The sequence below is a fragment of the Patiria miniata genome, unplaced genomic scaffold (assembly GCF_015706575.1).
Source record: "Patiria miniata isolate m_02_andy unplaced genomic scaffold, ASM1570657v1 HiC_scaffold_4, whole genome shotgun sequence".
NCBI classification, from domain to species: Eukaryota; Metazoa; Echinodermata; class Asteroidea; order Valvatida; family Asterinidae; genus Patiria; species Patiria miniata.
Window position 1 is genome coordinate 160555 of NW_024037071.1, and position 15563 is coordinate 176117.

Here is a 15563-nt window from a genome sequence, read left to right on the forward strand (position 1 = left end):
ATTTCTGCCTTGTTTTGAGAAAAGTCAATTTTTGGCCAATTTTGACTAAAAATGTAAGGTTAACCCCTTGCATTTTTTTCAATTTTGGCCCAAAAATGAAATTGTTTGAAAGTTGCTAGAAAGATGCCTTAAGGGCCCTAGAACGCATTCCAAATCGAATTCTGGACAGATCTGCTCTAAAGGGGGAAATTCCGTCGAAAAATTAGCGTAAAATCGCTCAAAAAATTAACTTCTTTTTCTCCAAAAATGGATGATTTTTGCCTAAATCTCTGAAATTGTGCAGGTTAGAGTATTGATTGACGTTGCTCTTGCAACCAGATGAATTTCTGCCTTGTTTTGAGAAAAGTCAATTTTTGGCCAATTTTGACTAAAAATGTAAGGTTAACCCCTTGCATTTTTTTCAATTTTGGCCCAAAAATGAAATTGTTTGAAAGTTGCTAGAAAGATGCCTTAAGGGCCCTAGAACGCATTCCAAATCGAATTCTGGACAGATGTGCTCTAAAGGGGGAAATTCCGTCGAAAAATTTAGGTAAAATTGCTCAAAAAATTAACTTCTTTTTCTCCAAAAATGGATGATATTTGCCTAAATCTCTAAAATTGTGCGGGTTAGAGTATTGATTGACGTTCCTCTTGCATCCAGATGAATTTCTGCCTTGTTTTTAGAAAAGTCAATTTTTGGCCAATTTTGACTAAAAATGTAAGCTTAACCCCTTGCATTTTTTACATTTTTGGCCCAAAAATGAAATTGTTTGAAAGTTGCTAGAAAGATGCCTTAAGGGCCCTAAAACGCATTCCAAAGCGATTTCTGGACAGATGTGCTCTTAAAGGGGAAATTCTGTGAAAAATTTAAGGTAAAATCGCTCAAAATATTAACTTCTTTTTCTCCAAAAATTGATGATTTTTGCCCAAATCTTTAAAATTGTGCGAGTTAGAGTATTGATTGACGTTCCTCTTGCATCCAGATGAATTTCTGCCTTGTTTTGAGAAAAGGCAATTTTTGGCCAATTTTGACTAAAAATGTAAGCTTAACCCCTTGCATTTTTTTTCAATTTTGGCCTAAAAATGAAATTGTTTGAAAGTTGCTAGAAAGATGCCTTAAGGGCCCTAAAACGCATTCCAAATCGATTTCTGGACAGATGTGCTATTAAAGGGGAAATTCCGTCGAAAATTAAGGTAAAATCGCTCAAAAAATTTACTTCTTTTTCTGCCGTTATTTTTAAGTGGCAATATGATATTCAGACCTGTTTACTTGGAGAGCCTGTTTTTATTTTTGTTTTTCTCTCGAACAAAACTGATATATTTTAAATATTGTGAAGATGTATATGCCGATCTAGCTTGTAGCCTACGGCTGCGGGAAAGGATGTTTGTGGTTCAGAACGCGACTCGAGGGAAAGACTGGCGTTATTTCAGCCTTGAGGGAGACTAACTTGGACTATTTCAGCTACACAGATATTCACAAAATATACATCAAAATTACATTAAAACGACAGAGCTACTGAAGTTCAGTTGGCTTATTTCTTTGAATTCGATCATTCCCACACAAAAAATAATGAAATACCAATTACTTGCGCGTGGTTACTTGACATTTTTTAACTTGGAAATTAATACAAAATAGATATAATTATATACTTTTATTTGCAAGAAAATATTTGTGTTCATATTAATTAACATGTACAGTGACCACAAAAAAATATTTACAGATTGATTTCATGTACTATTATTTATCAATCTTGAGTTTATTGCAATTTGTGTGTAGCGACGAAGCGCCAATGCTCGACAGAAGAATTGATCATAATTTTTTGTTTTCATTATCAACATCGATGACCGTACCCTTGAATAATGTATCTTGAACAAGACCTACCCATTCAACTGCTCGGCTATCTTACTGAGAATAATGTATTCCCTTTCAAATAATAAGGTAAATAAGGTAACATGCCAATTGCAATAGAATGGATTTTCGTTTTTGCATTCATTGCATTTAAATTTCAAAGGTAATGTGTAGGCCTAGTGCGTAGAGTTCCATGACATTGGCTACAGGGTCGACACAAGTTCCATATACAGTCGACTCTCGTTAATACGAACACTGTTTGTACAAATTCTGGTTACAGCAAACATAAAGCCTTGGTCCCAACCACTATACAGCGTGTGTCAATAAAAACGCAGGATTAGAAACAAAAATATTAAGAATATAAACCACCCCTATTCATCATAATGTTAACCCTCTTTTCAAAGTACATGTACCTTTCCTTCTCTTCACTATGCTTTTTATCCCATCCCATCTCAGAGATAGAGTACATTGAAGAAGGGTTATAAATTCCAAGCTGGTCTGATTTGTGAAATCACACATACCTAATGAAAGGTTTGAATTCAGTACAGGTGAAAGTATTTGTGGATCACAAAGAAGGACATGTGTGGCAGGATTAGGCTTACATAATCCTTTAGTCCACAATCAATGTTATTAGTCAATAAATCATGATGATTTGAAACAATGATAGTCCAGTTATTAAATTTAAGTGATACTTATCGTCAGTTGTTTCAAAGAAAGTTTTGTTCTGGTTTAATTGTCTTCAATGCATACCTACATTGTACATAACTGGTCGTTGTGTTAAGGTCATTGAATCAGACCAACCCGCTTCAGAAGGGCTTCACAAAACTTGTCATAACTTTTGAACCAAAAGTCCAAATTCCACGTAACAAAAATCTTGTCAAAGACGAAATTATGGACAATCAAATCCTTATCAAATTAGGCACACCAGTAGCATAATTTTTTCAGAAAAAAATCGCTTTGAATCCTGCGTTTTTATTGACACACGCTATATGTGCACAATGAATGGGACCAATACTCCACTTAATACACAATTCTGATATAGCAAACATTTTGGATAGGTCCAGCTATAATATTAAACGAGAGTCGAATGTACATTTGTACATGTGTTCTTATTACTTAATTTCTATTGTTATTGACTGCTCCTGTAAAAATAGATATAAATTGCGCATCAAATCATATTGCAAATATTTTTTTTTACCAAATCATCTTATTATAGCTACTATTATAAATTGCTTGTGTGTAGTAGGTCTCAAGGTGAACTTATCACATGTACTCGTGAGGCAAATACTGATTCACATGGACGGATTTCAAAATTATTCTATTCTATTCTTTATATACATACAAATTTTAGTCCCTAGTAAATCTATTGCAAAAACACACACATTTCCTAAGGAATATACATTTCCAAAGGCATTTCCACTTGAGATGGAGGTTACAAAAAAATAAAATTGAACAATGCACTCTTCCAATAAGTTGCGCTTCACTGGTCTTTTTGAAAACGTTTTCACTATAATGAACTTGCCCCGACGATGCCCCATGCAGAGATGGAGTAAAGTACATGTACACGTACGCCCGTACCTGACCTATCTCCAAGTTTCGTTGGTCGCTCGTACCAAACGTACCATCCAAGGGCGCTGGTGAAGGAAATACAGGCTTCGCAAGGCACTGTGGGTAGAGTACCGCCACGAATGTGCGTTTACGTTAGGCGCACGTGGAAGTCTTGCCCTTTTGGGGTCACTGATTAAAGGCAGTATAGGAACGTTGTTATTACCCGGAACGGCCCTACCGATTTAATGAAACAACTTACTCGAAGTGAAAATATGACTGGTTTTAAATACCGTGTGAAGTCATTTAAAGCAATTCACCAGCGAGCTTTAGTTTAAGGCGATTGGATACGAGCGAATATCTACCACAGCAAGTGCTCAAACAGCCGTCGATTGTGGTCCTGATTTGCATTATTCATTTTACAGCGATGATAATCGACATTGTTTGATGGTTAAAGAGTGTGTGTACTGAGCCATACTTAATCAAAGGTCTGTCAAAGTGAAACCAATGTCAGGGCACAGACGGAGTTGCAAAATATATATCGAAGGTGACACACCACGGTTGTGATGCAACCACGATTTCAAGTCGAAACAAATTCATGTATAAAATCTGCATAAAAAGGACTAATTCAAGTAAAAACATAACAGAACAATGTACGATGAAAGACTGTAATTTCAATAGAAAGCCCCCGGAGAGCGAAAACCTCCGTCAAGGCTAAGCAATAATTCCCCGCCATACTGTCAGTACACCCCCCCCCCAAAAAAAATACTCGCATATAAATGGTGAAGAATCCTTCAAACAAAATCCTGGATCCAGACCCAGATCTGGATATATGATCACTTCCAAAATGTAATGGATTTGTATTTGTACCAAGGACCACCCTAGGCTAAATACAATTTCGTGCAAATCCGTCCATAACTTTCTGAGTTATCTTGTTAACAGACAAACCAACCAACAAACCAACCAAATCCGATGAAAAGATAATCTCCTTTGCGGATGTGATAATGATCAAGGTATGCAAAACCGTTCAATCAATAGTCAAGATCAGATTTATCATTTTCATTTTGTACAACACCCCGGGTTGACAACAGTTTGGTGCGGCCTGAATGTAGGCAAGTTTCGCTTTGGAGAATATAACACAAGTCTATACCGTAGATAACGTGTATTTGTTTTTCTTTTGTCAAGCAATTCAACAACAAAAACATAAAATGTAAGCATGCCTACTTCCTTGAATTAATAAGCACTGAGATTTTAAAAAGTGGTGGACATCTCAATTGACCCATACATACATTATCAGAATATAGGCTTGATGGCAACTTCATAACGACCCGACAAACATGACATTCAAGCAATAAATGCCAAGAATATTTCGAGACTGCAAAATACAAAGAGAATCCCTCAAAATGGCTCTTAAGTAAATACGTGTACAAGCAACCGAAATCATTTATCACCTCCAAAAATGCAGCAGGTCAATGTCACCTTCACCCAGACAATAGGAGCTCACGACGTCATTCAAAGCTGCTGCTCCAAGTTCCCAAAAAAGCTCGTCGGTGATAATTCGCCTCATCTCCAGGCAACGTTGGAAAAAAAGGGCGGGGAATTTCTGACCTGTCAAACGAAAGTAAACAACGGCATTAAAAAATGACAAGACCCATCGGATGGCGCACGATTCACCCTGTGGAGGCAGAGCAATTACTGTATTTTTTTTAAATGGTTCTCAAAATGACATCGGCTAATGTTCAGACCAAGCAAGCCCGTTACGTGTTGGACTTCGGCCCTGTTGCCATGGTACAGTAAGAAGAATAAACAATGCAAGCGAGAAGATGATTAGGTTTTTCTGGAGGTGATCAGAGGTCGGATGAACCATGAAATTGATTGTTTACCTTCCTATCAAATTTGATTTCAGAGAAACTGAGTTATAAATATGCCATTAAACGAAGAAAACATGGAATAAAGTACGTACATGTAATGGCTTCTAAAATGAATGAACGATTCCCTATTAATGCTAGCTCTGTACATGCGAACCTAATTATGATGAAAATGTGCATATGAAAACACGGCTCGCACTAATTGAGAACGCGCAACCAGGATACAGATTATGATGCATCCGTATAAAGTATACTCTTCTGCAGCCGAAATATTTTCGAAATCTTCAGATCATTGTCTGCTGTTCAAGCAAATAAAAAAGGATCGGGACAACATTTTAGCTTATATAAACAGCAGCAAAAATGGATCAGTAAATTAGCACATTTTTATTTGCTTATATCCTGGTGAGTTAAAAAAGGCACCCAAATGTCGGGACTATTGTTGCAATGAAGTTTGGCATGTAGGACTTCCAAAATCTAGTATATGAAAGCCCAATTCATAAGCTTTTTTTTAGTACAAGAATCATTCAATTTCACTCATGTACTTTTCAAGTTACGGAATTTTAAACACGTCCACCGTTTTAAAGTTCTGTCCAGTGATCACAAAAAATGGTGCGCGTTCTTTAAGCAAAACGAAAACGATTCACGCACATTGTTTTTGTTTTGCTGCACCTTTTTGTGATCCGTGGACAGAATTTTAAATGTTGTTGTGTTTGAAATATACATGAGTGATTTGAATGTTTCCTGTACCAAAAGGAAGCTTATGAATTGGGCTGTCATATCCTAGATTTTGAAAGAGCTACATGCAGAACTTCACTAAAACAATGTTCCCGATATTTGGGTTTCGTTGTTTTTGACCGATGGGATAATTTGTCCGAATGCACCTGTTCAAGAGCCCTTACATCTTTAACTGACAAACATGCAGTTAACGATTTCTGTCCGCAACCCTTTTTAGTCACTTTTCAAGTTTCACAAGTAGGCAGTATTGGTAGGCCTTGAAAGACAGATGTCGTGCCTAAAAATACATCATCATATCCGACTATACTAGAGGTTATTTATTGATTTTCCCCCAACGGTATGCATTCTTCATTGTGGCTATATTAGTTTGGACTTGAGACCAAGTCCTCTTGTTGCTCTTCTTGTGTTTTGGGGCATCCCACAGCATTCACGGACAACTTACAATCAACGCACCGACTTTTTTCAAGTCTAGGTATCATCGAGCTGTTTGGTAACAGTGCGGTGAGAATGCATACAGAGATAGATCGATATTGTCTTTATAATAGGGCCTTGAGACCATCTCATGTGCGCATATAATAATGCACCACCGATGGGAAGAGCTATTCAGAACGAAATGCAAATAATGAGCTCCATTTTTTAAAAGGCTATTACTTTTAAGTTAATCTCCGGAAAAAAGCGGAACAAAAGCTCGCCAGAGCATCTTCTGTAGAACTATACCCCAGGTATTCATTGTTCGGGGCAGGCACGGTGCGGCACCTTAACTAAGATGTCATCTTCCGTTGGATTGAACGAGCTTTACTGCCTTAACCAATGCACATAAACCGAATTGCTTTTGTGGGAAAGAACGTTTTGGCATCTGTACCAAACACTCGACGTAGATGTTGTTCATCTTGAAAAGTGTTTTTTAAAGCCCCCCCCCCCCAAATACGTTATCTATTGACAGACCCCTCAAGTTCCTATGATTTCGTAAGCCTATGTTGAGATTGTTTCGAGTGCAAACAATAATTCCCCAACAAGACTGAGTCACGTCCAACCTTTTTATCCCCACGACAACATTTTTAGCGTGTATACGATTAGATACTTGAATGGTGGAGGTTGATATTCTGTTGTTATTTTGGGTAATTTTCTGGGACAACTAAAAGAATATTGACTCTTGGTAGAACCGGTTTCTTGTGGAGGACACCAAAAAAGGTCTCTTTTCGGCATTTCTTGCTGTATTAATAAGGGAATAAATGATATCTAGTAATGGCCCGAACCAAAGGCCAGGGAAATTATGGGCAATCAGGCCCAAGCCGGATTTTAAACGTGTACTTGTTTAATACCGACCAAGCACATTTTATTCCCATTCATGAACACCTTTCATTCAAAAGTCAAAACAAATCAAAAATTAATTTTTTTCAATGAGTTTGTTTAACAATTTTACTTCATGTTTTTTTTAAACACCCCTCTAACTATGTTTAAAATATGTATACCTCTTGCGATGAGCTGTGCGATGTGGCGATGAGCTGCGCGATGTGGCGACGAACGCAGCCGTATTTTTTTTTTCCAATTCCGAGCATTTTGGATGCAATTGGACCCGAAAGTGGCGCTTTTTGGTCATGTTGTTGACGGATCTTTTTTCAAGATGGCTGCTTTTCCATTTTTGGAAACATCACTCGTTTTAGCGGTCGTCTTCTTTGGGTGAGAATTTCTCGAAAACTCATCGGTCAACCCTCCAAAAATTGGGAAGCAAATGAAAGATGACATGTTGATCATCATTTTTCTGTGCAGCCTGAATACCTGTGAGAGTTCTGGGTATTTCTGGGTATTTTTTTTTAATTATGGGATTAACACTGGTGTCTATGGGAATTTATTTGCTTGGGCGTACCCTGATGTAAATTCATGGTCAAAAACTCAAGCGTTGCCGGTTTCTGTCCAAGGTTAATGTGATAAAAAAATATGTCACAAACTACCCAGGTTTAATTCTTCAAACGCGAAGCAAATTAATCGCCATCTTAACCCTAAAGGGGCCGGGGGGCGGAATCCGCCCCCCCCTCAACATTTTCCGTGATAGCCTCTAAAAAAAAAAAAATTTCGCGACCCGAGCTGTTATGACTTTTTAGCCTCGAGCTTTGCGCATCTTTTGATACCAAAAACATAAAAATCGGACCACGGGTTGCCGCGTAGCGAAAAATTTTCTGATTTTTTGCATATACGTCGTGTACACAGAGCAGAATTGCCATTCGTACATATGAATAATTAATTAGCCATAATTCCAAAACCCATTGACCTATAGTCATGAAATTTCTTGGGTATGTTTAGGAAGAGTTGCTCTATGCATGTGCCGAGTTTCAAAATTTTTCGTCACTCGATGGCCGAGATCTTAGGGGGGCGGAATCCGCCCCCCCCCCCCCCCCCGGCTGAGAGATGGTCAAAATAACCCGGCCCCTTTAGGGTTAAGACTGGATTACCGATGATGATAATGGAAGGCGATCAAGAAGATGAAGTATTGGTTTCATTTTTGCGAGTTACATTCAAATTAAATTCCAGAGCCTGCGAGCGTATACATGAGCCAGTCACATGTGTACACAAGAATGTTCTCAGTCGTCCGACTGGGGTTGTTGACACATCGTCTCTCTAGTTAATGCCACCTATTGTAAGTTACGATGGGACTATTGATGTAGATGACGTCAATTGGACAATACGCACGATGTGACAATGGTGATTGGCCAGGTTCCACCTGTTGAGAGTTGACTTAACGTTCGGCGCCTATCCCGTTATTAGTTTACCAAGACCATTGAATGTACATGTTGATACTTAAATCCTCCATGAATGCACAGAGAAGGAACCTTCGTTTTTTCAGCAGGGGTGCTTCACAGGTTTTCATGGAAAGAATGTAGTATCCTGACGCCACTTCTGTGGTTGTGTAAAAAGTCTATGGAGAGTTGAGTGCATTCTCAAAGTATTTTCTAACAAAATTGGAAATGTTTCTCAGTCCCAATTTCATGTCTTTTCAACATTTTTGCAAAGGTCAACCTTCATTGAGATAATGATGAAAAAAGTGGCGTCAGGGTGCAACTTTTTTCCGTTTTCATTATCCGAAACTCAACTTACTAGGTTCAGCGATCACTATTCTTGGTACAATGCAAGTAGCGCACCGCCAATGATTTAGAAAGGCAACGTTTCGTCCGTTGACATGTCCTCTATGCTAAATGGACTGGCTGACAATGCCAACATGTTGAAGCATCACGTCCGCCATCTTGAATCAACCAAGACGCACGGCGCCGTAGACGCGTGTTTGTTTTTTCCCATGGGTAGTCGGTACGGATTTCAGACCGGCTTTTGAGATTAAACAATATTCTATTCCCATAGGGCCGGTCAACCTCCAAAGATCAAGAATAATTGATTATTAAGGGAACTTGTTGTTTTCAATAAAAAAAACCCTTAACTGCAAACCTGATGGCGAATCAGTTGCGTCAGGGCGCTGTTAGTAAAGAGGTCACGTGGTTTTTCTTAATGATAGCAAATTTCCTTGAAGAGGCTTCAAACCTTTGGACAGGGCGGAGGTACAAAGTTTGAAACAGTCCGATTCATTTCGATTTGTGCACCTAAATACAGGGTGAGTATAAAACACCCGAAACCCAAATGTCGGGACTATTGTTTTAGTGAAGTTCTTTATGTAGCACTTTGAAAATCTAGGATATAAAAGCCCAATTCATACGCTTTCTTTTAGTAGAAGAATCATTCAAATCACTCATGTACTTTTTAAGTTACGGAATTTTAAACACAACCACCGTTTAAAGTTCTGTCCACGGATCACAAAAAAGGTGTGCGTTCTTTCAGCAAAACGAAAACAATTCACACACATCCCTATCTGATTGTTTTTCGTTTTGCTGAAAGAACACTGAACTTTTTGGTGATCCGTGGACAGAACCTTAAAACGATGGTTGTGTTTAAAATTACGTAACTTGAAAAGTACACAAGTGATTCTTGTACTACAACAAAGTTTATGAATTGGGCTTTCATATCCTAGATTTTGCAAGTGGTACATGCAAAACTTCACTAAAACAATCGTCCCGACACTTGGGTTTCGTTTTTTTTACTCACCCTGTAGATCGTTCGTACATACAGCAGCCATCTTCGAGGTACTTTTATTCAACAGGGCCGGATACGCATGAGTAGACTCTGGCGCATTAATTGTTAATGAATTAATATTAAAAAAAAACCACACCTCCCGCTGTGCTGATGCTTGTTGATTTTTAGAAATTTGGAAACCGGTTAATTACGTGGTATTTCACTAAACACCTTCAGGCAGAGTTTGTAAAAATTTCTGTTCAATTTCGTTTGAGCACTTGGCGTCAAACCTTCCAAATAACTTTAAAGTCATTAACATTATACACGATGTGACACCGATAATAGTCGCTTTTATAAGTTGCTTCGCAGTCAAACAGCACGATTGTGCAGACGGAACGAGTGAGCGCAAGGAGTACAAAATAGGCCGACCATATGTACTTAGGTTATCGAGTACGAGTACGAGTACTTGTACTTCCGAGTACAAATACTGGTCTCCAAGTACGAGTACTTGTACTTCCGAGTACGAGTACTTGCACTTCGGAGTACGATTACGAGTACTTCCGAGTACGAATACTTCCGAGTACGAGTACGAGTACGAGTACGGCAAATGGTTCATTGTGCGTAATTGGCCCTGGTCCCGGCCCAGTCAGACTGATATACAGACCCAATCACGGCCAGCTGTTAAATATGTTTGTCCAGACGTGCACAGAGGAAAATCCAGGAAACTTCGATTTCTCCGCAAGCCAGTCAAGCATTTCAAACTGAAAGTATCGATAAAACAAGGCCGTGGTAGGTCAAGCTATACGGGTTTTTCCCGAGTACTTATATTCGAGTAGGCCTACGAGTACTTTGAGGATCGAGTACAACTTCGACATGTCGAGTACAAGTACTTTGCTGCCCGAGTACGAGTACCGTCATTTCCAGTACGAGTACTTTCACATTTGAGTACGAGTACAAGTACTATAAAAAAAGTACTCGAGTACGAGTACCGAGTACGAGTACTACAACACTGCTCATATTCGATTTAAGTATTTCAAGATCTCCAATGATTACTATTGAAGTTTAATATTTTTTGCAATATCAATTAAACAGTTCACGTTTTCTCTTCTTTCTTAACAGGCCAGCCCCCCCCCCCCCCCGTGATACGCATGCCCAGAGCATTATGTACACCATTATTACTGGACCGAGTTATGTACATCTTGGCCGAATTATATTAACCCAACGATATCTCGGCTTTCATCTACACGTGAAGCGTATTTGTATGTGTCATAGGCCTAATCTTTTTAATACTCCTTTAAAAGTGTTGATTGTTTTATAACAGAGTTGAGCTCACGATGATCTTAATCCGAAATTAATGATGGCCACGAAATCTGGACCGCTTAACATTTGGAGTGCACTCTACACGGGATACCTTGAAACAAAAGTGTTCAAGTGACAGCAAAAAAAAATACATGCTTCAGATCAATTCAAAAATATTTATGGGCGCTTAGGCTTCTAGCTTTCGATACTTGTAGGATGAACATGTACACGAAAAGCTATTTCAATTTCTTTTAAATAAAGAGCAATGTTACAATTTATAGGAATCAACTTTTATAAAACCTTTACTCGTCAGGTCCTATGCAATCACGAAAACAAAAATTACTGCCTGTTTATAGTTTAGGCCAAAAAAAGTCTCCGGTTTCTGGTATGCGCGCGCGTCGCCGTAGCCATGCGCGTCGGCAAAAGTTTTTTTTTCAATGAAAGATGATGTCTCAAAACCACCAAACTCACTGGTTTGACTGGAATCCTGCTGCCGCACAATTTTAACGTGTTTTTAGATTGGGTTATGGTCGAGAATAATTTATGTGGCCTCTCTGGACTCCCATATATTTGCACTAAGCTTAGTCGGGCACCATTTGCAGTCATCAGCCGACATTTGAAGCAAAAAAATCAGGTAAAAAAAAAAAAGCCGCGTCGCCGCACACTTTCTGGGCAAGCTCCGTACCAGAAACCGGAGTTGCATTTTTTGGGCCTAAACTTATTTGGTCTAGAATGGTCACTTGTCATTGGACTTCATGTAAATGCAAAGGTCATGTTAAATATCACCTGCGTTGCATACCGTCTACATGATTTTGCGTTTGGCACGGAAGTAAGTGCACATTATGTGTACGTTTTTAAAAAAATGTGCCGCTTATAACTAGAAAGGGTTTAATTACAATGTCAGTAATGATCTTCTGAAGGCTTTGGTATTTTGAAACATAATTAAATTCAGAAAGCGTGATTATATGAAAATTGGACAAGATTGCTAAACAGAATGATAAATTACTTCACTGTGTGGTTTTCTTTGTAAACCTACCCGTGGGACGATAAGGCCGCTTTTTGCCAAAATTTAATGTTCTGTGCAGATTTCTGACATTGTTTCTCCTGGAAGAGAAGTGTTAAAAACGTAGCAAAATGACATTCACGGTCTTTTCTAAGCGTAATTTCAGCTCGGCAGCTTGATGCAATTTCAAATTCTGCATTGTGAAATTTCACCCAAACCTTGAACTCCACCCAAACCTTGAATTTCCCGCGTTAAAGCCGGAATGAAGACAGCGTAAAAACTTAAAATGTTCCGTGCAAGCAATTTCTTTCAACGACCTTTTTGCAAAATATTGTTTTACATACATTTCTTTTACTCTATCAAAAAACAAGAAAAAAAACGCCGCGATAACCATGCAAGAGCCAAATATTTTGTGCGTGTGTGTTTTTAAGTGATACCAATGGAGTTTTATAAAACGTTTAAGATTTGCACCCTTTCTAAACATTAAACTTTTTTTTTCATTTGAAAGCAGTTCAAAATATTGTTTGATCTGGGCGAGCACTGTGGTGTTGGATCATTTTTACTTACATCAAATTACGTCGGTATTTAATAGAATGATATAAAACAAATGCGTGTTGTGTATTTTTGTGTAATGTCAAATTTTTCCAAACAGAATTTTGCTTGACATTGTGGTCTGTCGAAATAAATGATCGAAGATCTGAATGGCAAGATGATTACTTTTCCCAAACTAAATTATTAAAGAATTGGAATCAATTTACTCACCTTAGCGAGGTGTGTTGGTTTCCGATTGGGGAATGGATCCGGGCGGTGTCTCTGGCGCTTGTTGACGTGGGGTAACCACTGGGCTAGGGGAAGGCGCTCCGTTTGGACTACGAGGGGTACCGTTGTTGCGGCTCAATTTCAGCTCCCGGCTTGTGAGTGAGAGTTGGAAACTGGACGAGGTGCTTGGCGAACGATCTCGATCCGGGTCCGATGATTTCCTGAGGGACGCCTGGGGGATCTCCTGGGCTATCTCACCAGGCTCTGGACTGTCACCTCGGACAGCAGCACGGATGTCCCAGCTCCCACCTGTGTCCTCATCGCTGCTCTGCGGCACTGGGGTCAGGGGCGGTGGGTAGCGGGACTTGGTAGGGTCATACTTGGTCCGGGGATCCGGGTAAAAGCCCTGGTGGAAATCTTCTGCCTTGTCTACATCGTTCCCCCTCTGTTTGTTACCGATCTGCAGACGTAGTCCCCCGGACGTGGCAAAGAGGACCGGGACGTGGAAGGAACGACCGAGAGTTGAAGGTTGGCTGTTGGACGAGTCGCTCGGCGCCCATGACGTGCGAACCCCAGGTTGGGCCAGTATCTCTTGTCGACCCGAGTCCACCATATTTTTCTTGCGGCAAGCACAAGTGCTTGATAATTGCTCCCGGACTTCTGGAACGCCTACGAAAACAACAAGCGGCACGATCCACGCGTAGCAGAACCGCATCCAAGTAAAGCCAGTTTTGACTGGAGTTGAGAACACATTGTCAGAAGCACTAGGGTAACCGGAGTCACCGTACAAGTAGACAGTCTGTATGGCAAGATAGGGGCCTTCGAAGAGGCACCACAGGATCACGAGTGCCCCTACAGTTTTGGCTTGTCTGAGTTCTCTCCACAACTTGGATCGGCGACCCAACCTGTTAGCGTAGTTAACCTCAGCGTTGAAATTCTGCACAGTGGGCTTTTCGTCCACTGCTACCTTGATAATGACCACATACATTGAGACGATGATGATCAACGGTAAAATGTAGCAAAACAACGAGAAAAACACCAAGTAAACTGTTCCAGTCTGCGAGGAAACGGAACAGAGGTAACAGTCTGGGAGGTACTCCGTTGTTATCACTCCTGCAACGATGACCAGAGTGAATGCCGTACCGTGAAGCCAAGCATACCCTGTGATAAGGCTGGCTTTCACCCGGTTCATCTTGCTGTAAACGTTGGGCCAACGCACTGCCAACAGGCGGTCGAGGGCCAGTAAAGCCAGAGCTATAATGGTCTCAACGTTGATCAAATTCAGGACGAAGGCACTCAACTGACACATGAATTCACCGTATGGCCAGTATCCACTGGCGGCGGCCCCTATTACCAGCGGCATCGTTAGTACGCTGTCGCACAGCTGGACAGCGCAAATGTTGCCCAGGAACGTGTTCAACACGAACGTCTTTTCCAGGTTTTTGTGAGTGAGAGCGATCAGGCAACACACGTTTCCAACCAGTGCTATGAGGACGAAGATCGACAAGAAGACGGCAGCAGCTACAGCTACCGCTGAGTCTGCTACTGTCGTCGTCATCACCTCTCCTGTACTCCAAGACGACGATGACATCATTGCACTACTGGTGACATTCTGTAACACTGTTGTCAATCCAGTGGCATTATCCAATGTCCCCGTTAGATTAACATCATCTGTAGTAGTAGACAGATCACCGGTCGAAGCATCCAAGTCAATTGTGCTCAAGCCAACAGTCATGATTTCGGAAGGCTCAGTCGTCAACGAATCCGGAGATATCCACAAACCCGTACTTATCGCACTCGTTACCAATCCGGAATCCGTCATTTTGGATACGGACTTCCCACGCAAACACTGTCCATGCACTCAACGATACAATATCTGCACACGTAGGCCTACCTACCGAAGATCCTAGCACAGTTTCTGGTGTCTGGTTGAGTCAACAAGAATGGCCACCATTTCCACTATACATGCACCTTCGCCCCATGCATCGTTTCTATGGTCTCGTACATCGCTGCCAAATACCACGAAACGCCACTGCTTAACCGCGGCGTATCTCTCCGAATTTCTCACCTCATTTTCCTGCAACTTAGGCCTATATTGTCCCCATCAATTGATAAAATTCTAATTTCTACAGCGGATTCTGACTGGTTTTTCTTCTTCTGTCGATCAAAATTAAATCCGTTGGCATGCAGGTGTATAACAATGCATTGCCGCACACACTGTATTACACCACAATGTACATAATACGTGCAGGTTTGCTATACACTGCATGCAGCTACCTGCGCAGTGCCGTACCTGTCCGTATCTGAAAAGGCCGGAATTTGACCAGCGGTGCATGACGGATCTACCTGCAGCTATCCGACGGCCGTTTGATGTTTCACACTCCCTCACTGGGTTATTCCAGACAGTTTTCTGTTTGCAAGTCAAACATTTTGTTTACAAATCGATCGTTGAAATCGAAGATGAGAAATTGAT

The 15563-nt window shown here is 40.4% G+C and overlaps 1 protein-coding gene across 1 annotated transcript; it reads right to left on the minus strand.

Annotated features, from left to right (window-relative positions):
• Positions 1-2737: 2737 nt before the first annotated feature.
• Positions 2738-15408, minus strand: LOC119739759 (probable G-protein coupled receptor 63). Its single transcript, XM_038214812.1, has 2 exons — positions 13094-15408; positions 2738-4981 (listed from the first exon to the last, which is right to left on the minus strand). Exon 1 carries the CDS (start codon positions 14910-14912, stop codon positions 13095-13097), a length of 1818 nt encoding a protein of 605 aa, XP_038070740.1. The 5' UTR covers positions 14913-15408; the 3' UTR covers positions 2738-4981; position 13094.
• Positions 15409-15563: the final 155 nt, after the last annotated feature.

Coding starts and splice junctions, on each gene's coding strand:
- LOC119739759 (XM_038214812.1), bottom strand. CDS start 14,912: ATGACGGATTCCGGATTGGTAACGAGTGCGATAAGTACGGGTTTGTGG.